General features: G+C 43.8%; 2 protein-coding genes across 2 annotated transcripts in view; both read right to left on the reverse strand.

Annotated features, from left to right (window-relative positions):
• Positions 1–8595: 8595 nt before the first annotated feature.
• LOC115134141 (PCNA-associated factor-like) lies at positions 8596–11030 on the reverse strand. The gene is made up of 5 exons (XM_029667821.2): positions 10859–11030; positions 10145–10228; positions 9814–9988; positions 9270–9353; positions 8596–8886 (listed from the first exon to the last, which is right to left on the reverse strand). The coding sequence occupies exons 1-4, from the start codon at positions 10902–10904 to the stop codon at positions 9323–9325; spliced, it is 336 nt and encodes a 111-aa protein (XP_029523681.1). The 5' UTR covers positions 10905–11030; the 3' UTR covers positions 8596–8886; positions 9270–9322.
• A 5562-nt stretch (positions 11031–16592) lies between these two features.
• The window catches only part of LOC115134137 (cilia- and flagella-associated protein 44), a 19240-nt gene continuing 9103 nt past the window's right edge, over positions 16593–26729 (reverse strand). Inside the window, exons 19-29 of the mRNA XM_065022142.1 lie at positions 23921–24162; positions 23461–23674; positions 23042–23245; positions 22773–22968; positions 22567–22680; positions 22312–22442; positions 21894–22010; positions 21406–21607; positions 21096–21256; positions 20872–21006; positions 16593–17041 (exon numbers count right to left, since the gene is read on the reverse strand). Coding sequence (XP_064878214.1) covers positions 16766–17041; positions 20872–21006; positions 21096–21256; positions 21406–21607; positions 21894–22010; positions 22312–22442; positions 22567–22680; positions 22773–22968; positions 23042–23245; positions 23461–23674; positions 23921–24162 — 1992 coding nt within the window. The 3' untranslated portion in view covers positions 16593–16765. The remainder of the gene's footprint in view (positions 17042–20871; positions 21007–21095; positions 21257–21405; positions 21608–21893; positions 22011–22311; positions 22443–22566; positions 22681–22772; positions 22969–23041; positions 23246–23460; positions 23675–23920; positions 24163–26729) is intronic.

The following is a 26729-nucleotide window of genomic DNA, read 5'->3' on the forward strand; positions in this document are numbered from 1 at the left end:
GTTCTTCCAGGATAGCTCCTCTCTCTCGGTGGCCATCTTCCAGAGATAGTTTTCCCCCCTTCTCTGCTGGTTCCATTCTCTCTCTTATAGGAGAAGGAGAGTATGTCATTAGTACCGTCAGCTGTGCTTAATTGCCTCTGGTTACCTTGTCTCCCATGCCTTGTTGGGCTACTATCCATGAGCCCAGCCTGCCCTCTGGTGGTCCTTCCACAATTATGACACTATTAATGCTGCTATCCTTTCGGACTTATGAGATGGTCCCAGAGGCATACAGACAAACAGTTCCGTAAATGACAAAAGACATAATCACAAAGCCATGTTGAGTTTGCAAGGGAACAAGCATGTATTTTTGCTCAGTGGTGTGGTTCTCAAGAGGTCAAAGACCTTGAGGATTTAAAGACATTCATACTTCTCGAGCAGTTCAAAAATTGCCTTAACAAAAGGGTTGCTACATACATTTAAGAGCACAAGGGTCTCACTCTTGAGAAAGCTGCAGTTCTTGCAGATGAGTTTGTGTTGACACATAAAACTACCTTCAAAGCACCCAGTACTTATCCCTATGCAAAAAGCAATCCAGAATGCTCCTCCTACTGCAAGGTTTCAGTCCATTTCTACAGTGCCCAAAGATAGGCAGAAAACTATTTTCGTATCCGAAAGTATTGCTATTACTGCCGTGAGAAAGGACACATTGTCTCTCAGTGTCCTAACTTGAAACAGAAAAATGAGAGCAAGAAAAGCTGTTACTTCTAGTGAGAGTACTACAGCCCATTATGTTTCTGGTTGGGCAAACAAGATTTGGATCAGATATATGAACCCTTTGTTTCAGACGGGTTTGTGTCTCTGCAGAGTAGCAATGCTGTTAAGCACCAGTGAAGATACTGCGAGACACTGGGGTAGCCCAGTCCTTCATTTTGGAGGGTGTTTTGCCTTTGTCACATCAGCAACTGGTTACAGTGTTTGTACAAGGTGTGGAGATTGGTTGCATGGAAGTTCCTTTGTATAATGAGGAACTCGAGTCTGATCTTATTTCTGCTTCCGTTGTTATGAGGCCTAGCCTACCTCTGAACGAGGTCTCCATTTTGGTAAATAATTTGGCTGGAGGGAAGGTCATGCCAAACCTTGTCATTTGTAAGGAACCCAGAGTAGAGGAACCTGATGGGTTATCAGAAAATTACCCTAGAGTGTTCCCAGGTTGTGCTGTTATGTGCTATATACATTTGAAGTCGGAAGTTTACATACACTTAGGTTGGAGTCATTTAAAACTTGTTTCTCAACCATTCCACAAATGTCTTGTTAACAAACTATAGTTTTGGCAAGTCGGTTAGGACATCTACTTTGTGTATGACACAACTAATTCTTCCAACAAATGTTTACTGAAAGAATATTTAACTTGTAATTCAACGTATCACAATTCCAGTGGGTCAGAAGTTTACATACACTAAGTTGACTGTGCCTTTAAACAGCCTGAAATATTCCAGAAAATGTCATGGCTTTAGAAGCTTCTGATCGGCTAATTGACATCATTTGAGTCAATTGGAGGTGTACCTGTGGATGTATTTCAAGGCCTACCTTCAAACTCAGTGCCTCTTTGCTTGACATCATGGGAAAATCAAAAGAAATCAGCCAAGACCTCAGATTGTAGACCTCCACAAGTCTGGTTCATCCTTGGGAGCAATTTCCAAATGCCTGAAGGTACCACGTTCACCTGTACAAACAATAGTATGCAAATATATACACCATGGGACCACGCAGCCGTCATACCGCTCAGGAAAGAGACGTGTTCTGTCTCCTAGAGATGAACGTACTTTGGTGTGAAAAGTGCAGTCAATCCCAGAACAACAGCAAAGGACCTTGTGAAGAGGCTGGAGGAAACGGGTACAAAAGTATCTATATCCACTGTAAAACAAGTCCTATATCGACATAACCTGAAATGCCGCTCAGCAAGGAAGATGTTGGCCGTTGGTGGTGGAAGAAGGTGAGGACCAATGCGCAGCGTGGTAAGTGTCCATCTTTTTAATAAAGTAAATAAACACTGAACAAAAACAACAAAGTGAACGAACGAACGAACGAACGAACAAAACAGTTCTGTCTGGTGCAGATACAAACACTCAACAGAAAACAATCACCCACAACTCAAGGGTGAAAACAGGCTGCCTAAGTATGGTTCTCAATCAGGGACAACGATTGACAGCTGCCTCTGATTGAGAACCATACCAGGCCAAACACAGAAATACCAAATCATAGAAAAATGAACATAGACAACCCACCCAACTCACGCCCTGACCATAATAAAACAAAGACATAACAAAAGAACTAAGGTCAGAACGTGACAGAAGAAGCCACTGCTCCAAAACCGCCATAAAAGCCAGACTACAGTTTGCAACTGCACATGGGGACAAAGATCATACTTTTTGGAGAATTGTCCTCTGGTCTGATGAAACAAAAATAGAACTGTTTGGCCATAATGACCATCGTTATGTTTGGAGGAAAAAGGGGGAGGCTTGCAAGCCGAAGAACACCATCCCAACCGTGAAGCACAGGGGTGGCAGCATCATGTTGTGGGGGTGCTTTGCTGCAGGAGGGACTGGTGCACTTCACAATAGATGGCATCATGAGGGAAGAAAATTATGTGGATATATTGAAGCATCATCTCAAGACATCAGTCAGGAAGTTAAAGCTTGGTCGCAAATGGGTCTGGACAATGACTTCAACCATACTTCCAAAGTTGTGGCAAAATGGCTTAAGGACAACAAAGTCAAGACATTGAAGTGGCCATCACAAAGCTCTGATCTCAATCCTATAGAAAATGTGTGGGCAGAACTGAAAAAGCGTGTGCGAGCAAGGAGGCCTACAAACCAGACTCAGTTACATTAGCTCTGTCAGGAGGAATGGGCCAAAATTCACCCAATTTATTGTGGGAAGCTTGTGGAAGGCTACCCTAAACGTTCGACCCAAGTTAAACAATTTAAATGCAATGCTACCAAATACTAATTGAGTGTATGTAAACTTCTGACCCACTGGGAATGTGATGAAAGAAATAAAAGCTGAAATAAATCATTCTCTCTACTATTATTCTGACATTTCACATCCTTAAAATAAAGTGGTGATCCTAACTGACCTAAGACAGGGAATTTTTAGTAGGATTAAATGTCAGGAATTGTGAAAAACTGAGTTTAAATGTATTTGGCTAATGTGTATCTCATCTTCCGACTTCAACTGTATAAGAAAGTTGCTGGGAGCAAGTCTGGTGTTGAGGATCTGATCTGTCTGAGATGTTTATGGTTGATCCTGATTTCGTTAAACCTCCTCAGTTGACTTCTCCTTTGGAAACCCCATTGGTGAGCGAGTTTGTTGGACCACTGAAGGAAGAGAGGTCACGGCAGAGCCTGGACTCGAACCAGGATTTCTAGCGGCAGAGTTAGCTCTGCGCTGCAGAGACTTAGCCCACCGTGCCACTTGGGAGGCAGACACCATGTTTACATTGGAGAAGGTGATGCATTTATGTTGATTATGTTGTGCAATGAAAGTTGTTTTCTGTTTGGTGGTGTGCAAACTAGTCCAACAAAAATATAGGATATATTTGTTATCTTAAGGGGGAAGGTGTTACAGGCTTTGGTTTTTTCATTTTATATTTTGAGGTTGGACATTAGCACATGGGGTGCACCGATTCGTGTCACCTCGTTAGTCAGCCTGTACTACACCTGTTTCCACCTGTGCTGACCCAGGTGTTATTTAAGAGTGGATGGCCCAGTGCTCCAGTTGTTTTACCTTTATTCAACCAGGTAGGCCAGTTAAGGACAAGTTCTCATTTACAACTGCAACCTGGCCAAGATAAAGCAAAGCAGTGCGACACGAACAACACAGAGTTACACATGGGATAAACAAATGTACAGTCAATAACACAATAGAAAAATCTGTATTCAGTCTGTGCAAATTAAGTAAGGAGGTAAGGCAATAAATAGGCCATAGTAGCGAAGTAATTACAATTTAGCAATTAACACCGGGGTGATCGATGTGCAGATGAGGATGTGCAAGTAGAAATACTGGTGTGCAAAAGATCAGAAAAACAAATATGGGATGAGGTAGGTAGTTGGTTAGATGGGCTATTTACAGATGGGCTGTGTACAGCTGCAGCTATCGGTAAGCTGCTCTGACAGCTGATGCTTATAGTTAGTGAGGGAGATATAAGTCTCCAACTTCAATAATTTGTCATTCGTTCCAGTCATTGGCAGCAGAGAACTGGAAGGAAAGGCGGCCAAACGAGGTGTTGGCTTTTGGAATGACCAGTGAAATTTACCTGCTGCAGCACGTGCTACGGGTGGGTGTTGCTATGGTGACCAGTGAGCTGAGATAAGGCAGAGCTTTACCTAGCAAAGACATAAAGATGACCTGGAGCCAGTGGGTTTTGTGACAAATATGTAGCGAGGACCAGCCAACGAGAGCATACAGGTCGCAGAGGTGGGTAGTATATGGGGCTTTGGTAACAAAACGGATGGCACTGTGATAGACTGCATCCAATCTGCTCAGTAGAGTGTTGGAGGCTATTTTGTAAATGACATTGCCGAAGTCAAGGATCGGTAGGCTAGTCAGTTTTACGAGGGTATGTTTGGCAGCATGAGTGAAGGAGGCTTTGTTGCAAAATAGGAAGCAGATTCTAGATTTCATTTTAGATTGGAGATGCTTAATGAGTCTGGAGGGAGAGTTTAGTCTAGCCAGAAACCGAGGTATTTATAGTTGTCCACATATTCTAAGTCAGAACCGTCCAGAGTAGTGATGCTAGTCGGGCAGCGATCGGTTGAAGAGCATGCATTTTGTTTTACTTGCATTTAAGAGCAGTTGGAGGCCACGGAAGGAGTGTTGTATGGCATTGAAGCTCACTTGGAGGTTTGTAACACACTGTCCAAAGAAGGGCCAGATGTATACAGAATGGTGTCATCTGCATAGAGGTGGATCAAAAAATCACTTGCAGCAAGAGCGACATCATTGATATATACAGGGAAAAGAATCAGACTGAGAATTGAACCCTGTGGCAGCCCCATAGAGACTGCCAGAAGTCCGGACAACAGGCCCTCCTATTTGACACACTGAACTCTATCTGAGAAGTAGTTGGTGAACCAGGCGAGGCAGTCATTAAAGAAACCAAGGCTGTTGAGTCTGCCGATAAGAATACGGTGATTGATAGAGTCGAAAGCCTTGGCCAGGTCGATGAAGATGGCTGCACAGTACTGTCTTTTATCGATGGCGGTTATATCGTTTAGGTTCATGAGCGTGGCTGAGGTGCACCCGTGACCAGCTTGGTAACCGGATTGCATAGCGGAGAAGGTACGGTGGAATTTGAAATGGTCGGTGATCTGCTTGTTCACTTGGCCTTTGAAGACTTTAGAAAGGCAGGGCAGGAAGAATATACAGTTGTGACCAAAAGTTTTGAGAATGAGTCAAATATTAATTTTCACAAAGTCTGCTGCCTCAGTTTGTATGATGGCAATTTGCATATACTCCAGAATGTTATGAAGAGTGATCAGATGAATTGCAATTAATTGCAAAGTTCCTCTTTGCCATGCAAATTAACTGAATCGCATAAAAACATTTCCACTGCATTTCAGCCCTGCAACAAAAGGATCAGCTGACATCATGTCAGTGATTCTCTCGTTAACACAGGTGTGAGTGTTGACGAGGACAAGCCTGGAGATCACTCTGTTAGGCTGATTGAGTTCGAATAACAGACTGGAAGATTCAAAAGGAGGGTGGTGCTTGGAATCATTGGATATCGCTGCCAGTAAGATTGCACCTAAATCAACCATTTATCGGATCATCAAGAACTTCAAGGAGAGCGGTTCAATTGTTGTGAAGAAGGCTTCAGGGCGCCCAAGAAAGTCCAGCAAGTGCCAGGACCGTCTCCTAAAGTTGATTCAGCTGCAGGATCGGGGCACCACCAGTACAGAGCTTGCTCAGGAATGGCAGCAGGCAGGTGTGAGTTCATCTGCACGCACAATGAGGTGAAGACCTTTGGAGTATGGCCTGGTGTCAAGGGCAGCAAAGAAGCCACTTCTCTCCAGGAAAAAACATCAGGGACAGACTGATATTCTGCAAAAGGTACAGGGATTGGACTGCTGAGGACGGGGGTAAAGTCATTTTCTCTGATGAATCCCCTTTCTGATTGTTTGGGGCATCCAGAAAAAAGCTTGTACGGAGAAGACAAGGTGAGCGCTACCACCAGTCCTGTGTCATGCCAACAATAAAGCATCCTGAGACCATTCATGTGTGGGGTTGCTTCTCAGCCAAGGGAGTGGGCTCACTCACAATTTTGCCTAAGAACACAGCCATGAATAAAGAATGGTACCAACACATCCTCCGAAAGCAACTTTTCTCAACCCTCCAGGAACAGTTTGGTGACAAACAAGGCCTTTTCCAGCATGACGGAGCACTTTGCCATAAGGCAAAAGTGATACCTAAGTGGCTCGGGGAACAAAACATCGATATTTTGGGTCCATGGCCAGGAAACTCCCCAGACCTTAATCCCATTGGGAACATGTGGTCAATCCTCAAGAGACGGGTGGACAAACAAAAACCCACAAATTCTGACAAACTCCAACCATTGACTATGCAAGAATGTGCTGCCATGTGGCCCAGAAGTTAATTGACAGCATGCCAGGGCGGATTACAGAGGTCTTGAAAAAGAAGGATCACCACTGCAAATATTGACTCTTTGCATCAACTTCTTGTAATTGTCCATAAAAGCCTTTGACACTTATGAAATGCTTGAAATTATACTTCAGTATTCCATAGTAACAGCTGACAAAAATATCTAAAAATATCTAAAGATACTGAAGCAGCAAACTTTGTGGAAATTAATATTTGTATCATTCTCAAAACCTTTGGCCACGACTGTAGGTCTGTAACAGTTTTGGTCTAGTGTCTCCCCCTTTAAAGAGGGGGATGACCGCGGCCGCTTTCCCATCTTTAGGAATCTCAGACGATACGAAAGAGAGGTTGAACAGAATAGTAATAGGGGTTGCAACAATGGCGGAGGATCATTTTAGGGAGAGAGGATCCAGATTGTCTAGCCCAGCTGATTTGTAGGGATCCAGATTTTGCAGCTCTCTGGATTTGGGTGAAGGAGAAGCGGGGAGGGAGGGCTTGGGCCAGTTGCTGTGGGGGTGCAGAGCTGTTTGCCGGGGTTGGGGTAGCCAGGTGGAAAGCATGGCCAACCGTAGAGAAATGATTATTGAAATTCTCTATTATCGTGGATTTATCGGTGGTGACAGTTTTTCCTAGCCTCAGTGCAGTGGGCAGCTGGGAGGAGGTTATCCATAGTGTCCCAACTTTTTGGAATTAGTGCTGCAGGATGCACATTTGTTTGAAAAAGCTAGCCTTTGCTTTCTTAACTGACTGTGTATATTGGTTCATGACCTCCCTGAAAAGTTGCATATTGCGGGGACTATTCGATGCTCGTGCAGTATGCCACAGGCTGTCTTGAGAGACAGAGGGTTAACCTTTTGTTGGCCTCCTTATTTGAGTTCTAGACTAACAATCCCTTCTCTGATTGCCCTTGTTTTGCTCCACTTTGTTTGCCTCTTGGGCAAATTTAGTGGGCACTCATGGTGGTTATTTTAGGTCCCAGTTGTTGCTAGTCAACTTTCAGTAGACGCCCCTATCCAAACCCCACCGGTTTCGTTTTGGTTTTTGTTAGTTTCCCTTTGAGTGAAAATGTTTGGTTTTGTTACACTATGAACGTAACACTATGGCCTGTTCACATGCGTACCTGCCCTCAAGATGTCCATAAATGGTCCCACTTGATCTCGCCTCCTTCCAGCTTCGATGACATGTATTTCCATTGTTAGAGCAGTCACTTGACTGTCTTTTCGAGAGATCTTTGTCCAACACCTCCTTGGAGAAATGCACTTCCGGGTGTTGAAACAAAACTTTCTGCTGATATTTCTATAAGCTTACTGGGCAATTAATGAATGGATGACTCCATTTATCACATGGAAGATCAACACGTCAGCTGTCATGGTAACAGCAGGCCAACTTGCTTTTGGGTGCGTTCATACATTCACTCTGGCGAGCTACTCCTATTTCAGAACACTCGTCTGTGTGCCAAAGCAGAGTAAATTATGAATTTACATACGCTCAACACACGTGGAATATGGCCGGTGTCTGTAAATTTAAGCCCCAAAAAAAGCGCAATTAAATTACCAGCTGCATATACAGTAACCAACGCTCTGGATAACACGAAAACTGCCTAACCAGCTCTGCTATTGCGAGTAAAATGTTCAGAGGTGTTTTCATGTGTCTGGAAGTAGCTAGCAAGTTAACTTGGGTGCTTGACGGCCGTTCTGGGGTCAGAACGCTCGTGTCAACCCTACTCCTCGGCCAGCGTCGTGTATGCTCTGAGAGCGCAACACTCTGCATTTACGAATGCCGAGCGCACTCCAGATTTAATTTTTAAATTCATAAATTGCTGGGCATGCAGGGAATCCACTGATGAGTTTGAGACTTACCATCACGCCAATCTATAACTGAGTTAATAAGTGAAACCTGGATTGACAAAATATCACAACTGCAATTTTGTTTGAGACCCAATAGAAGACTAGATTTTGGAAGCGGGAATAGAATAATTTAATATAAAGTGCTTTTCTCACCCAAGGCACCAAAGAAAATTAAAACAATCCAACACAGAACATAGTATGCAGACATCAAGGTTATATTCAGGTGTCAGAGCCAATGAACAGAACAGAATTAACATATCCTTATACTTTTCTGAACAGCAGCCTGTAGCTGTGCCTTACGAGGCCATAGTCTCTGCAGGCCTGGAAGTGCGCTCCACAGCAGAGGAGCCATTCAACTGAAAGCCGTGTCACCCATAGTTTAGTCTGTTGAAGGGAGCTGAAGGAGCAAAGGGCATGTGTGGGTTAGGATAAGGTAAGACAGGTACTTGGGTCCAGAGTTGTGGATAGCTTGGTAAGTGTGAACTGGGATTTTGGCAGATGCGCCAACAGGGCGTTACAATAGTCCAAACAGGATGAGATAAAGGCGTGGATAAGTCACTCAGCTGCAGGTTGTGATAGCATAGGTTGTAACCTGTCAATGTTCAGTAGAATTATATATTAAAACAAAGGTCACACTTGATGTGGGCCTCAAACAAGAGCTGGCTATCAAATATCATCCAGGTTGTGACAACATTATGGAATCAAGATTAATAAAAGTTTATTAAACATCTGTACAAAAACATGAATCAATCAATAATTATATACAAAGAGATACTCAACCCATTCAAGTATTAGAGGCAATGGCTTTTCAAGTGGGGCACCATTGTCTAAGCTCATTCACCCTCAGCAGGCAGTGGTCTGGAACTGAAAGGCAAGTGATTGACATTAGATAGGCCAGCAAATATGAAATCAATGTGGTTTCGCCTATAATTAAATATTAACTTCAGTGTGCTGCAAACTAGGCTTTGCAGCACACTGAAAATCATACAGATGCATCCTGAAAATGTGAAACCTGGCTCAACACCGGATAACTTGCATACAAACAGCTAGATGTACATTCAAACTTGGTTCAATATATTTCCAGAAACAGCAGGACTGTACTTGTAACCCATTGATTCGGCTTTGGCAAAATACCTCAGAGGAACAGGTGTAAAAGAAACATTGCATTTAACAATCATTAGGCATACTTTGTATTGGCAACATTGAAATTGGCAATGTTTTTTAAACAGATTTAAGAGGAACTTCTGCAAGCACTAAAGCAGTAGGCATTTTGGGGCCGCTTTTAGACAAGTCCTAAAACGATGCTTAAATAGAATGAACGTACGTCCTGGATGACTTGGACACTCCACTGACTCCGGCCTCTTCATCATCTGACTGGGGGAGGTGGTTCTCTTTGTCAGGCTTCGTGCTGGGCCCACCAAAGAAATCTCCAATTCCCTTCTGCCAAGTTGGGGTGGGCCGAGGACACACAGGATTACCACCAGCAAATTTACTCTTTGCTGCAAAACAACATTTAGACATCTGCAAGAAACTTATCTGGAGGCAAGTTGTTTGTCTTCTACCAAAAATGTCTGTCATATAACTAAGATTAAATTGACTAGCTAATAACCACATATTTCAATTTTACTTTTAAGGTGAATGAAATCATGACTCACCAAGTGTGCCTGCTTGAGAGCTGCTTAATGCATTAGCAGAACTCGAGGCACCCAATGACTTCCTGGGTGCAGATGCAGCCACAGCTGAAAATGAATAAATACGTTAACTAACAAGTCATTTTTACAAGCAAAGTATTAATAGCTATATTGTAATGCAGAGTTTAGTCTGATCTGGCAAAGAAATCGAGACCGCCATATATGCATGGCTGGCTTCCTTAATTTGGGCGGCGAAGTTACCGCCAGATTGAGGATAATGAATTACAAAAGTTTGCCAACGTTAGCTAACCAAAGACGCTAATAAAAGACATGTTGTGCCAATTATTTATCAAATCTTTAGTTGTACAGTGACGATCAAAAATGTAACTTATTGGTGCAAGTAAAGTTTCGGGTAACAATCCAATCCTGCAAAAATGCTGAGATGTGAGAACATAGCTAACTAGATAATGCAACATCCGGCTGGGTTGGCATACGCGTGAGCGGTGTTCACGATTCTATTGAAATGGCGGGAGACAGGCATCTAACCCAGTCAATAATGTTAGCTAATCAATGAAATCGATCAAGTTAATAAAAAAATAGAAAATGTAGGAGTGGCAATTATGTTCGCAAAACTACAGTTGGCTACGGTAATTAAGTAGCAAACGTTAGCGATTCCAGTTCCGCACTCAACCAGCAAGTTAATGACATATTCATCAGGCTTTGATTGCAGAACATTACCTTTTCTGTAACTTCCGGGGACACTGTCTGCCTTCGTCCTCACCATGTTGTCCTAATTTTCACCAATAAAATACAAACGGGACGTGGACCTTCACTGGAGATTTCACGAAAGCCCAATGTTCATTCTGCTTTCCCGCTTGGGTTTAAATGACGAGTGTGTGTGTTTTGCCCCCTCTGACGTCATTGGTTAGGTTACTATTTCCCTCCCCTTCACCAACGCCTTGCCACAGAGTTTCTAAACCCAGAGGCGCAAGATTTATGGGAACATTTGCGAAACAGACGTCAATGAGAGGCAGAAATGTCTTACTAGTTGTTAATGTTCTCGAAATCTAAAGGCACAACCTAGATTCAAGACAATGTCTTAACTAGTTGAACATGTTATTACTTGAACCTCGTGAAAATAACAAGTTTTAATTTGTGCCGTATATGACGGACTGCACATGCGCAGTTTGGCGCGAGATGATCCTTAGACCACAGATAGTTTTAAAAAATCGTTGCTTAGACCTGATGACATATTTCTGCGCATGAGTTTAGTTTGCCAACGTCGCCATGACATCGCCTTCAAGTGTGATCGGGGATTTCTATTGGAGAAGCAGTTTTAGCGAATCTTCTTACTGCGCTGTCCTTGGCTTCGCCTAATTGACTAATGCAGTGGTTCCCAACCAGGGGTAAAGTACTAGGGGTTATCTGCACCCCCCTCCCTCTGTAATTCACAAGATGTCAACCAATTATTTCCCTAACACTTTCCCTGGCTGCCACTGCTCTTGCTCAACAAAACATTTCCTCTGTGTCATCACAACTTTTGGAGATATTTCAACAAAACTATTTGTGGTAAATTGATTTAAAAAAATATACATTTTGTAGATATATTCCAATTAAGTTAGATCTATAATTGTTTTTTAAATATACAAGTAGGAAAGCATTAATATAAATACTCCACTTGTTTAGAGAGAAAAATGTAGATCATTTCTTTGTAAAGTAATAATATGTTGGATGAGTGTGTTGGGAGCAACTCGCCCCCTCTACTAGGGGGTAACTAGCCCCTGTGCTTCAATTTTACTGGCGATAGCTTTATTTGTGACCAATGTACAAATTAGAATCGTGCAATAGCAGAACATAAGAGAGTTGCCACCCCAATGTTACACTGAGTTAAGTTATTGTTATTAAATATTATATTCCAATGGTATTTAATGTTTTTAGGTATATTCCATTACAATATTATATTCCAATTCTTTTATTTTTTTATTAATTCAAAACAAGCATTGTAAATCTTTTGCTCCTGAATATCATTTTAAAGACTGCTGGGATTAAAAATCTTGCATTATACAAATAATATTTAGTGCAATTGTACATAATGGATTGTATGGAAAAGGAACAACAAAGAAAGAACAAATTAATATGGAGGTGTGTTAAAAAGAGGGACTTTACATCAAATCTCCCCATAGTGCGGATATTAATGGTGACGTGCAACACCATTCCCCCCCCTCATATTTTATTTAAATAATTAAAACAAGACAACTAGACTTAGCTTTTAAGTATTACTTCCTAAATCATTTAAATAAAACGTACAAAAAAATGGATTTTTAAAACCCTATGCCCCAATTTTCTACCAGGGTAACAGTTACCCCATGGGGGGGAGCTACCCTGGTACATGCCCCTTTCTAAAAACCACATTTCACGACATAACAAAAGTGTGAACTGGAGCCATTTATTTCCCTTAATAGTTTATTTGCCTCAGCATGACCTTCATCCACATACCATGTTTCCCCCCTAACATTGCTTTTTTGTGTCAGCAATTAAACATTGTTCTTAGGGGGGCTAGTTACTCCCTAGCACCCTACTACACTTTACAAAAATATAAACATAACTTGAAAAGTTTTGATCCCATGTTTCATCAGCTGAAATAAAAGATCCCCAAAAATTTCCCATACACGCAAAAAGCTTATTTCTCTCAAATGTTGTGCACAAAATTATTTAGTGAGCATTTCTTCTTTGCCAAGATAATCCATCCACCTTACAGGTGTGGCTTATCAAGAAGCTGATTTAAACAGCATTATCATTACACAGGTGCACCTTGTGAGGGGGACAATAAAATGTGCAATTTTGTCACACACAACATACGTTTTGAGGGAGTGTGCAATTGGCATGCTGATTACAGGAATGTCCACTAGAGAATTGAATGTTTATTTCTTTACCATAAACCGCCTCCAACATAATTTTAGAGAATTTGGCAGTATGTCCAACCGGCCTACAACCTCAGACCATGTGTATGTGACATGTACGACAGTGTGTTCCAGTTCCTGCCAATATCCAGAAACTTTGCACACAGCGATTGAAGAGCAATGGGTCTACATTCCACAGGCCACAATCAACAGCCTGATCAACTCTGTATAAAGGAGGTGTGTCGTGCTGCATGAGGCAAATGGTGGTCATGCTAGATACTGACTAGTTTTCTGATCCACGCCCCACTTTTTTTTTAAAGGTACCTGTGAGGTAGCAGATGCATATCTGTATTCTCAGTCATGTGCAATCCATAGCTTAATGCCTAATGCATTTATTTCAATTGACAGATTTTCTTTATATGAACTGTAACTCAGTAAAATCTTTGAATTTGTTGCATGCTGCACTTATATTTTTGTTCAGTATAGGTTGCCACAGCCACAAAGTCAAAATGGGTATATAAGTAAAAATGTATAAACAAAAAATTACAATAATTTAAAGCTAGGCATAAGGTTAGCAGTGTGGTTAGGGTTAGAATTAAAATCAGATTTTAAGAAGCAATGTCAAAATAGGCAGGATTTATGCCTTTGGCAGTGGTAACCAGTGACCGGGGTACAAGGATCCCTAGGGGTACTTGGCCTAGCCACGGGGGTACTTGAAGACTCATGAGAGCATAGCACGAGGGTGTACTTCAGGAGTACTACAGGCAGTGCAACATTCTGTTGCTGGTACAGTAACAGAAAAAGGTTGAGAACCACTGGACGTGCAAGCACATGCATGTTATGTACCACCTGGATCATTCCTACAATGTGGTGGCTTTTGGACTTCATAACAATTTTTTGGAAAAGTATATATTTTGAATTGTTTTAGTATTCTAAATCAGAAAGAGGATATTTGACTTTCAGAAAAATATATTGGTCTAGCCCAGGCACTTAATTTGTTTTAGGTGCATTTTACAACCTCTTAGTTGCGTAATCCTAAAAAGGTGAAACCTAACACGGTAGGCATTTGGAGCCTAAATTAGACATAGCTCTGTGAGTAAGCAAGATTGAGCTAGCATGATGGTGATCACTTCAACAGGATTTTAACTTCTCTCTCTCAAACATATTTTAACATTTTGAAATGTTCATTTTCTCTAGAATTTAGCAGAACAGGGTGGACATTTGAGTGGGACATACAGACTAACAACATGCAAAAAATAGATAGAACTGAGTGTTTATTTATTTAGCTTTGCACAAAAGAAATGACATCCTGAATGTGGTGTCGTTGTAGGAAGAGGTTGTTTTCTTAAATGGAGTATTACAACAAACAGGTAGGAAAGTGATTTCAGGGACACAGAAAATCTTAAATGAAATAAATACAATGAACATGAAAAAAAACTTTTGATGAATTTAACTAGAACTATAAAATGAAATATTTTATGGCTCATATTTTATCGTGGAAGTTGATGAATAACACCTGGCGACATGGCAATCCACTGAAGTGTTCAAAATGCATAGAATTCCCTTCCAAGATCCATACTACTTCTCTGATAGAGTTCAGTGTGTCAAATCGGAGGGTCTGCTGTCCGGACCTCTGGCAGTCTCTATGGGGGTGCCACAGGGTTCAATTCTTGGACCGACTCTCTTCTCTGTATACATCAATGATGTTGCTCTTGCTGCTGGTGAGTCTCTGATCCACCTCTACGCAGACGACACCATTCTGTATACTTCCGGCCCTTCTTTGGACACTGTGTTAACAACCCTCCAGGCAAGCTTCAATGCCATACAACTCTCCTTCCGTGGCCTCCAATTGCTCTTAAATACAAGTAAAACGAAATGCATGCTCTTCAACCGATCGCTACCTGCACCTACCCGCCTGTCCAACATCACTACTTGACTTAGAATACGTGGACAACTACAAATACTTAGGTGTCTGGTTAGACTGTAAACTCTCCTTCCAGACCCATATCAAACATCTCCAATCCAAAGTTAAATCTAGAATTGGCTTCCTATTTCGCAACAAAGCATCCTTCACTCATGCTGCCAAACATACCCTTGTAAAATTGACCATTTCCTCGACTTTGGCGATGTCATTTACAAAATAGCCTCCAATACCCTACTCAACAAATTGGATGCAGTCTATCACAGTGCTATCCGTTTTGTCACCAAAGCCCCATATACTACCCACCATTGCGACCTGTACGCTTTGGCTGGCCCTGTTACTGTCGCCAAACCCACTGGCTCCATGTCATCTACAAGACCCTGCTAGGTAAAGTCCCCCTTATCTCAGCTCGCTGGTCACCATAGCATCTCCCACCTTTCCAGCAGGTATATCTCTCTAGTCACCCCCAAAACCAATTCTTTCTTTGGCCGCCTCTCCTTCCAGTTCTCTGCTGCCAATGACTGGAACGAACTACAAAAATCTCTTAAATTGGAAACACTTATCTCCCTCACTAGCTTTAAACACCAACTGTCAGAGCATCTTACAGATTACTGCACCTGTACATAGCCCACCTATAATTTAGCCCAAACAACTACCTCTTTCCTAACTGTATTTAATTTATTTATTTATTTTGCTCCTTTGCACCCCATTATTTTTATTTCTACTTTGCACATTCTTCCATTGCAATACTACCATTCCAGTGTTTTACTTGCTATATTGTATTTACTTTGCCACCATGGCCTTTTTTGCCTTTACCTCCCTTCTCACCTAATTTGCTCACATTGTATATAGACTTGTTTTTTTTTACTGTATTATTGACTGTATGTTTGTTTTACTCCATGTGTAACTCTGTGTCGTTGTATGTGTCGAACTGCTTTGCTTTATCTTGGCCAGGTCGCAATTGTAAATGAGAACCTGTTCTCAACTTGCTTACCTGGTTAAATAAAGGTGAAATAAATAAAATAAATAAATAAAAAAATGTTTGTATTTTTTAAGTAATGGACACCTGACCTTATATTTAAAGCCTTTTGGAATGCACACACTACACTAAATAAGAAGTGCTATTTCTTTGGGACAGAAAAGGCACCTCATGTTAGGAATGGCCCACTGGTGTTATGTTACTGATGATTTGTTGCCACAGTTTCTACTGTTGTGGCTAGATGAAGTAGGCCTACAGCTCCATTTAGTGGTTGTGTCGGGACAAGTCGTTGACAACTAGCATTATAGCGAAGCCTAACCGTTTCCTAACATTATCCTCATTCACCTAACCTGCTATGTTAATTTACATAACCTGCTGCTTTAGTTCTCCTAACCTGCCATGTTAGTTATCCTAACTTGCTGTGGCGAAAAATCATCAGTATCACCACACCGGTACTTCGATAAGGTTCAAATTGCATTGGAAAACTAATTGTCATGGTCTGAGTAGAGACAAATCCTCAGTTCTATGTGCAAGTTGGTTGAAATCTTCAACATAATAGAATAGATCATTTTTTGTCCATTGGTGGGAACGGAAATGTGTCTTCTTCCCTTCCCAACACTCCCAGAGCAGAATGGCATAAGGAGCTATATACCACAAAAGAAGACCATTAAGTCAATCAAATCTAACAAGTTTATTCTCGGAAAGATCTTGTTTACAGCTAGGTATAAGTACGTGTGTGTGAGGAAGAGGGGGGAGCAGTGTGGGACAGGTGAGCAAAAATACAGTATGAGAGGTATTAATGTTAATGTATGAATGTGTTATCTTTGTATAATATGTGTGGGTATCTATTCCACCCCCTGGCTGCTGGTGGATGGATGCCCCCCTCCCAGTTTGAAGGGTCTGTTGAGCCTCTCTGGGTTGGTACGGGTGGAGCGGGATGGAGCTTTGGGCAGGGGGGGCAATGGGGCCTGGCTGGGGGGCAGGATGTGACCCCCCTTTCTGGACAGGATGTTGATCTCCTGGCGGAGGGCGTTTGCCTCCTGAGCTTGACTCTGGACCAGCTGGTACAGCCTCCGCCTCTCGTCCTCCTCAGCATGCCGACGGCCCTGGAACTGGGTACCCTGACACACACACACGGCATGTGACTTTCAAGTTTGGGAAGCACATTTTTACCATACAAAATGCACCTTTTATAATATAGCATTCCATGTATCATTGCATTTCAAATCAAATCAAATGTATTTATATCACCCTTCCTACATCAGCTGATATCTCAAAGTGCTGTACAGAAACCCAGCCTAAAACCCCAAACAGCAAGCAATGCAGGTGTAGAAGCACGGTGGCTAGGAAAAACTCCCTAGAAAGGCCAAAACCTAGGAAGAAACCTAGAGAGGAACCAGGCTATGTGGGGTGGCCAGTTCTCTTCTGGCTGTGCCGGGTGGAGATTATAACAGAACATGGCCAAGATGTTCAAATGTTCAGCGTGGTCCAATAATAATAAGGCAGAACAGTTGAAACTGGAGCAGCAGCACGGTCCAGGTGGACTGGGGACAGCAAGGAGTCATCATGTCAGGTAGTCCTGAGGCATGGTCCTAGGGCTCAGGTCCTCCGAGAGAGAGAAAGAAAGAGAGAAAGAGAATTCGAGAGAGCACACTTAAATTCACACAGGACACCGAATAGGACAGGAGAAGTACTCCAGATATAACAAACTGACCCTAGCCCCCCGACACAAACTACTGCAGCATAAATACTGGAGGCTGAGACAGGAGGGGTCAGGAGACACTGTGGCCCCATCCGCGGACACCCCCGGACAGGGCCAAACAGGAAGGATAGACAGGAAGGACATTTGCAGATTTATGTAATATAGCCCACGATTCCGAATGTGATGACTAGATTGGATAGTCATAATTTTGGCTAATAATGTAATGCAATCACTGTTCTAAAAAAAAATACAGTTCAATGCATGGCTGAGTGCGTACTGGCGTAGAGCAGGGATCATCAACTAAATTCCGCTGCAGGCCGATTTAAAAAAACAATTGATTGAGCAGACGGATGGTCAGGGGGCCGGAACATAATTACAAATAAGTTGTCGACTGCAAATTGCCCGCAAGAGGCCCAAATAGATATACTATTTGACTAAAACATAATAATTTCAAACCTTGCTTAGATCTGTATATGATCACATACAGTATATCTATCTATTATGCGTGGGAATACTTTGGAACAGATTTCCAAAATGAAAACCACTTGGACTGATTTGCTGTTGTTTTTACAGTCCTTTATGTCCAACAATAAAATCGCCAGTTGGGGAACCCTGGCGTAGAGTATAGGCCTAGGCTATATCAGATATGTTTCTTCTTCTTTCTTTGAAGGGGAAAAATGTGCCCTTTTATAAACACATTTCATGCAATACTACTACACGTGTTATAACTGGAGACATTAGCAGAATGTCTCCAAAAATTACAGGGTAGCCTACTCTGCTGACAATAACAAACAGATCAATAAAAATGACGTTGTCTGATCCATATAATAGGCCTATGAGAAGGGTAGACAAATACAATGTCACCATTATTCATAGCATGCAATGACTACATCAATGTGACTCTATACATTTGTTGGATGCATTTGCTGTATGTTTTAGTTGTGTTTCAGATTATTTTGTGCCCAATAGAAATTAATAGCAAATAATGTATTGTGTCTTTTCCGACTGTAGGCTATGCGATTTAAAACAATGCTTGGACACACTGTGTCCAAATCATGCTTTCTGGTGTAGGAGCTTATTTTGGCAATTTAATTCAATTTACTTTAGGGGAATCTTAGCTATATGCGCCGTCTATGCACAGAAGGTCACACACACACACACACACGCTGTTATTTACTCCACATAAACATGTCATATCATGCATACACACTATCATGTAAGCACTTTTTTTTTACCCCCTTTTTCTCTCCAATTTCATGGTATCCAAGTGGTAGTTACAGTCTTGCTCAATCGCTACAACTCCCGTACAGACTCGGGAGAGGCGAAGGTCGAGAGCCATGCGTCCTCCAAAACACGACCCAACCAAGCCGCACTGCTTCATGACACAATGCCCCCTTAACCCGGAAGCCAGCCACGCCAATATGTCGGAGGAAACACGGAACACCTGGCGACCGTGTCAGCATGCACTGCGCCCGGACCACCACAGGAGTCGCTAGTGCGTGATGGGACAAGGACATCCCTACTAGAGGTCGGCCGATTAATCGGAATGGCCGATTAATTAGGGCCGATTTAAAATTTTCATAACAATCGGAAATCGGTATTTTTGGGGGCCGATTTCCAATTATTATTATTTTTTTTATAAAGTTTTTTTATACCTTTTATTTAACTAGGCAAGTCCGTTACGAACACATTCTTATGTTCAATGACTGCCTAGGAACTGTGGGTTAACTGCCTTGTTCCGGGGCAGAACGACAGATTTTCACCTTGTTAGCTCAGGGGTTCCAATCTTGCAACCACACAGTTAACTAGTCCAACGCTCTAACCATTGCACTCCACGAGTAGCCTGCCTGTTACAAAAATGCAGTAGAAGCCAAGGTAAATTGCTAGCTAGCATTAAACTTATCTTATAAAAAACACTCAATCATAATCACTAGTTATAACTACTAATCCAGTTTAGCAGGCAATATTAACCAGGTGAAATTGTCATTTCACTTGCGTTCATTGCACGCAGAGTCAGGGTATATGCAACAGTTTGAGCTGCCTGGCTAATTGCGAACTAATTTGCCAGAATTTTGCGTAATTATGACATACATTGAAGGTTGTGCAATGTAACAAGAATATTTAGACTTATGGATGCCACCTGTTAGATAAAATACAGAACGGTTCCGTATTTCACTGAAATAATAAACGTTTTGTTTTCGAAATGATAGTTTCCAGATTCGATCATATTAATGACCAAAGGCTCGTATTTTTGTGTGTTATTATGTTATAATTAAGTCTGATTTGATAGAGCAGTCTGCAGCAGGCCCGTAATCATTCATTCAAACAGCACTTTCGTGCATTTTGCCAGCAGCTCTTCGAAAGCACAGCGCTGTTTATGACTTCAAGCCTATCAGCCTAATGGCTGGTGTAACCGATGTGAAATGGCTAGCTAGTTAGCTGGGTGTGCGCTAATACTGTTTCAAACGTCACTCGCTCTGAGACTTGGAGTAGTTATTCCGCGGCTTTTGTGGAGCGATGGATAACGATGCTTCGAGTGTGGCTGTTGTCAATGTGTTCCTGGTTCGAGCCCAGGTAGGGGCGAGGAGAGGAGGGGGACGGACGCTATACTGTTACACTGGCAATACTAAAGTGCCTATAAGAACATCCAATAGTCAAAGGTATATGAAATACAAATGGTATAGAGAGAAATAGTCCTATAAATACTATATTAACTACAACCTAAAACCTCTTACCTTGGAATATTGAAGTCTCATGTTAAAAGGAACCACCAACTTTCATATGTTCTCATGTTCTGAGCAAGGAACTTTAAAATGTTAGCTTTTTTACATGGCACATATTACTTTCTTCTCCAACACTTTGTTTTTGCATGATTTAAACCAAATTGAACATGTTTCATTATTTATTTGAGGCTAAATTGATTTTATTGATGTTTTATATTAAGTTAAAATAAGTGTTAATTCAGTATTGTTGTAATTGTCATTATTTAAAAAAAAAAATCATAATCGGTCAACCTCTAATCCCTACCGTCCAAACCCTCCCCTAACCCGGACGACGCTGGGCCAATTGTGAGCCGCCCCATGGGTCTCCCGGGCGCGGCCAGCTGCGACAGAGCCTGGACTCTAACCAGGATCTCTAGTGGCACAGCTAGCAACTGCGATGCAGTGCCTTAGACCACTGCGCCACTCGGGAGCCATAAAAGCACTTTCACAAATGATGAAAAACCACACTCTTTGAAACACACAGTACCATCCTGCTCTGCCTGGTGTTGAGTTTGTCCTCCATTTCTTTCTTCTGGCTCAGCAGGCTGTTCATACTGAGGAGACGCTCTGTGTGATGTCTTGTCACCTCTGTCACCGCATGACGGGCCTCTGTCACTTTCACCTGACACACACACATGTATCATAAACAAAACACCTTTGTGTGTGTGTATCATAAACAAACACCTTACTCACACATACACACTGCCATACCTCCCACTGTCTGACCTCCTGTGTGTAAGCGGCCTCTCGGACTCTGCTATCCTGTCTCATCTCCTCCAGGTTTCTGTTGCCAGACAGAGTCTGTAAGGCTTCCAGGTCCACTAGCTTCCCAAACTTCATCAGCATCAGCTGCTCACAGCGCGCCTCCAGACCTACACACACACACACAGAGTTTACTGTAAACAGGGCATGTCTACGATGCACTGGAAGCAATCGTGATCTGCAGTATCTTATTTTGAACTGGAGGATCGGTTTTTCACATTTTCTCCACGGTTTTGTGCCCCTAGTCCCCTCAGCCTACTCTGTATCTTGGCCTCCATGTCCTTGCGGTCGTGAATGAGCTGGACGTGCTGCTGCCTGGCCTGTCTGTAGAGGTCCCTCTGTTCACTCTTCTCCACCTGCAGTTCTTTAATCCTCTCCTGTAGTCCTCCCAATGCCACTGTGTTCAGCACCAGTGCTGGGGCCAGGCTGCACGGTACCACCCCATTGCTCACAAACTCTATCTGGTACACAGAGGGAGAAATAATTTGTTTTAGTTTTTTTGAATATGGGTTGTTGACTTAGTTTTGTTACTTATATTGACCACTAATAACTAAAGGCATGATGACATGTGATGATGTACGAGTGAACAAGGACAGTCACGTTTCTTACAAACGTGTTCCCTCAAATCCTCTCCTCCCTTCTCTTTGACGTTTTGAGGAGGCGAGGAAAGGACAGGGGGAAAGGATGCCAGGAATTGAGGCAAGACAATTGAGAGACCCAGAAAGAGAGAGAGACTTCTCTCCTCACCTGGTGCAGTCTGAGGGGAACCACCACATCCAGCTCATTGAGCTTCTGTTGTTTCTCTCTGTTGAACAGCTCCAGGTCTCCCTCTGCTGCTTTCAGACTGCCATGAACCACTTTTTCCTACATCACACAATCACAATACAGACTGGATGAAGATTAAATGAATGTCAAGAAAGACAGAAAAGAAGACAGAAATACACTAAGGTGGTGTTGAGAACTAGCATGATTAGTGGTCAACAAGAAAAGCTTTGGGAGTGGAGGATGAGATGAAAAAACAGGAGTGAAGTAGACAAAGGGGGAACAGTGGAAAATGACAAGATGGAGTGGTTAACTGGGAAACGGAATGTATGGAGATAAAGAGAGGAGAAATAGAGAGAAGAAATGGAAGTAGAAGATCGGAAAGGGGTCAGAAAATGTGTACCTTCTTGACGAGGGAGTCACACTCTTTCCTCAGGTTGTCTGCAGTCTTCTTCTCCTCCACCAGCAGCTCCTCGAGGTCCAGACGACGCTCACGGAGCTGCACCGTGTTCTCAAACAGCTCTGAGTTACAGTCTGGGGTAACACACAAAGACATACAGACAGGTAGACAAAGACAGAGTGCATATCTGTGGCTAAATAATGGAGTACAATGTGGTGTATAACTGAGAATACTGTAAGGTGAATGGTAGCGACTGACTTGGGGGGCAGACGCTGTCATCCAGAGGACCACCGCTCTCTGAGCCACTGTCATCCTCATCCTCATCCCAGTCAGACTCTTCATCAGAATCTTCATCACTGTCCTCCTGCTCCTCTGGTAGAAAACAACAGGATGAGCTGGGCTGATCAACCATACACTAAACACTCACGCACACAATCACACTTTCAGATGGGTCCAGGACTAACCGTCATCTCTGGCCTTTTCTTTCTTCTTGACGCGTTTGATCTTCTTCTTGAAGACCCTGGTGAGGAAGTCAGCAAACTTGTTGTTCTCCCCTAGAGAGGCCTGGAAGGTGGCAGCTATGGCCCTCTCTCTCTCCTGGAGCTTGGAGATGTCCCTCCGCTTCAGCTCCAGTGCCTGCTTACACTCCTCCAACTTAGACTGAGGAGAGAAATGGGATGATGGTAATATGGAATACAGAGACACACACACCCCTTCCTTCCCACCTAGGTACCCTGAGGTCTTCCTCTTCTTCCACGCAGGCATTGAGTCTCTCCTGCAAGGAGTTCTCTCTCTTCTCAAACTCTTTGAGCAGCAGCAGCTCCTGGAACAGGGTGACATGGCGCAGGTCAGCCAGCTTCATCTGGATGTCTAGCCACAGCTTCTCGTGACGCAGCAGGCACAGCTCCGCATCAAACTGCCACATTGACGACGACATCTGAGAGGAGAGGAAGGGATGGAGGGAGGGAGAGAAATAAGGGAGGGAGGGATGGAGAGAAATAAGGGAGAGGGGGATGGAGGGAGGGAGATAAATAAGGGAGAGGGGAAGAATGAGTTGGCTTGGTTTCAGTTGACAATTTGATGCCAGAGCCTGGATGTTACATTGAGGGCCTTTGCATCCCACCTGGAAAGTAAACTATTGGAAAGGCTGACCTGTTCCAGCAGGGATTCCTCTTCATACAGCAGCCTGATCTCCTCCACCTCCCTCATCTCCTCCTCCAGCTCGGTCACCCCAGATTCCTCCACCTCCCTCTCTCTCCTATCTGCAGGTGTATGGCAGGGGGTCTCCTCCTGTTTTTCTATCTCTGCCTCCAGCTGTTCCAGCAGAGTCTGCCCCCCCTCTAGTTCCTGGCCACGAGTACAGGCCCTGTGTGTAGGATTAGCATAATAATCATTATCGCTGAATTATTATTATTATTATGTTTCTATAATATTTCATTTTAAAATCACTCATTTTAAATATGTAGTTTTTTGGGGACAAAAATCTGTTGGATCAGACTGACTTTTAGACTTAGGAACGTGATAACTGTTTTTAATCAATGATCTGTAATTGATGAGTTATTATGAACCTACAGTAAGTTCTGCTCCGGTCCCAGTCCCAGGCCAGACCTACCTCTGAGCCCTCAGGGCCCCGTAGCGCTGCAGGGTGGTGCGGGTGTAGCGTAGCTTCGTCTCAGGGGTCTCCTCGGGCAGCAGGGAGGGCAGGGTGGGGGCAGGGCTGCAGAAATGAGGCGCTAGGCGCTCCTGGACAGCCTGTAGCTGCTGGGCCTGGGAGCGCAGGCGTGACACGAGGCTCACCTTAGTGTCCCTTAGGGCCATTATGCAACTGTTCATCTGCGTCTTCCTCTCATGGATCTGACAGACACAGAGGGACAAACATACAGTGGGGCAAAAAAGTATTTAGTCAGCCACCAATTGTGCAAGTTCTCCCACTTAAAAAATGAGAGAGGCCTGTAATTTTCATCATAGGTACACTTCAACTATGACAGACAAAATGAGAAAAAAAATCCAGAAAATCACATTGTAGGTCTTCCACACACTGTTGCTGGTATTTTGGCCCATGTCACGGTTCATGAATCCACTGCCTCCTTTTCCTTCTCTCTCTCTCTCTCTCTCCCGTGTTTGTGTGGGCGTGGTTCCCAATCTCAGCCTGATTGTCTGCGCCAGCTGGAATCACTTATCTTCCCTTTATATGTTCTGTAACCAGTGTTTCTTGTTGTCAGATCGTTGTTACTTCCCTGAGGTTGTGTCGTGTGTCCGTGCTCATCTCTCGCCGCCCTTGTGTGGATTATCTGCTGTGCTCCTTCCTACCCATCCGGACACTCTCCCCTGGGTTTCTCAGCACGCTCACATAGGAGGATGCGCCCTAGTCCCTGGGTCGGATTCCGTCTGAGTACAGTCTGTCTGTCCTGTTGCTGCTGTAACCTGTATTCATTAAACCATCGTTGCTTGCATCTTGCATCCGCCTCTGTATTGTTACAGAACGATCTGACCAGACCATGGATGCAGCGAGTTCAACGAGTCTGACCGAATTCATTTCCCGTAGTATCACGAGAATGGATCAACAAGAGGAGAACATCTCCAGCACAGGTCGGGCAGTACAAGCCATTGCGACGCAGGTATCCCAGCTGACCCAACAATTACAACATCTGAGGGTCTCGCTGCGCCACCTACACCGGCAGTTCAACCCGCCCCGCCAGAGCCGGATTCCCAGCTAGAGCCACGGCTACCGACACCAGAGGGTTATTCAGGTGATCCTGACTATTGCAGAGCTTTTCTTACGAGATGTTCCATGCATTTCTCGTTGCAGCCATGGACCTTCAACCGTGAACAGTCTAAGGTAGCATTCGTACTCACACTGCTATCAGGCAAAGCGGCTCTTTGGGGAACGGCGGTGTGGGCGAACCAGGACCCATGCTGCACCTCTTTCCAGACACTCTCCGAGGAGATGAGAAGGGTCTTCGATCGGGCCGTGGCGGGTAGGGAGGCGGCCAGACTACTCGCTGACCTTCGCCAAGGAGACCGTTCAGTATCGGAATACTCCATCCAATTCCGCACTCTGGCCGCAGAGTGTCAGTGGAACGAGGAGGCGCAGTGGGACATGTTCCTGCATGGGCTGGAGGACCGGATCCAGAAGGAGATTTATGTTCTGGACCTTCCCAGGAGTTTAAATGGACTAGTGGAACTAGCCTTGAGGGTCGACGCTCGTCTGAGTCGTGTTGGCCGCCGAGCATGCCCTAACAGACCGTATAACGACATGGAGGGCTGGCATGCCAGCGGCGGGAACACGGCCAGTTCAGCCTCCGCTCACGAACCCATGCAGCTGGGGAGAGCTCGCCTCTCCGGGAAGAGAAGGAGAGGCGGAGATCCCAAGGGCTCTGTCTCTACTGTGGTAGAGCGGGCCACTTTATCCACTCCTGCCCGGTAAAAGATTAGGCCCGGTAGTAAGAATGAGGCTACTATCGGGTGGTGTCACCACAGAGAAGACCTCATCATCTACTCTCCTCCCGGTAAGACTAAGATGGGCCAACCACACGCACGACACCCAAGCCTTACTGGACTCAGGAGCAGAGGGTAATTTCATGGACTTCAAGCTCGCTCACAAACTCCAGATTCCTATCACCTCACTCACGCACAAGATATCCGTCAACGCTCTCAATGGTCAAGAACTACCCAACATTTCTCACACCACTGAACCTATCACACTCATCACTTCTGGCAATCACACTGAGACACTATCATTTCTACTCATGGACTCACCCCTTGCACCATTAGTTCTCGGCCACCCTTGGCTCACCCAACACAACCCCAGAGTTGACTGGGGTCATAACTCTATATCCATGTGGAGTAACAAATGTCTTGAGTCCTGTTTAGTGTCTGCTTGTTCGTCTGTGTCTGATTCTGTGTTTCTAGAGGAGGCAGTGGATTTGTCTAACGTGCCCGTTGAATACCTCGACCTGAAGGAGGTGTTCAGTAAGTCCCGTGCTGCTTCTCTTCCTCCGCATCGTCCGTATGACTGTGCAATAGAATTATTGCCAGGTGAGTCTCCGCCTAAAGGCAAGTTATATTCACTCTCTGTTCCTGAGAGGGAGGCTATGGAGAGATACATCTCTGGTTCTCTGGCATCTGGATTCATTCGTCCTTCCTCTTCTCCAGCGGGGCGGGGTTCTTCTTTGTGGAGAAGAAGGACGGATCTCTGCGTCCTTGCATTGATTACCGTGGGTTGAATAACATCACAGTGAAGAATACCTATCCCTTACCGTTGATGTCCTCAGCCTTTGAAAGGTTACAGGGAGCATCCGTGTTCACTAAGTTGGATTTACGTAATGCATATCATTTGGTTCGCATAAGGGGGGACGAATGGAAGACCGCGTTTAACACCCCCAGAGGGCACTTGAATATTTGGTCATGCCTTTTGGGCT

This window comes from Oncorhynchus nerka, linkage group LG9a (assembly GCF_034236695.1).
Source record: "Oncorhynchus nerka isolate Pitt River linkage group LG9a, Oner_Uvic_2.0, whole genome shotgun sequence".
NCBI lineage: Eukaryota > Metazoa > Chordata > Actinopteri > Salmoniformes > Salmonidae > Oncorhynchus > Oncorhynchus nerka.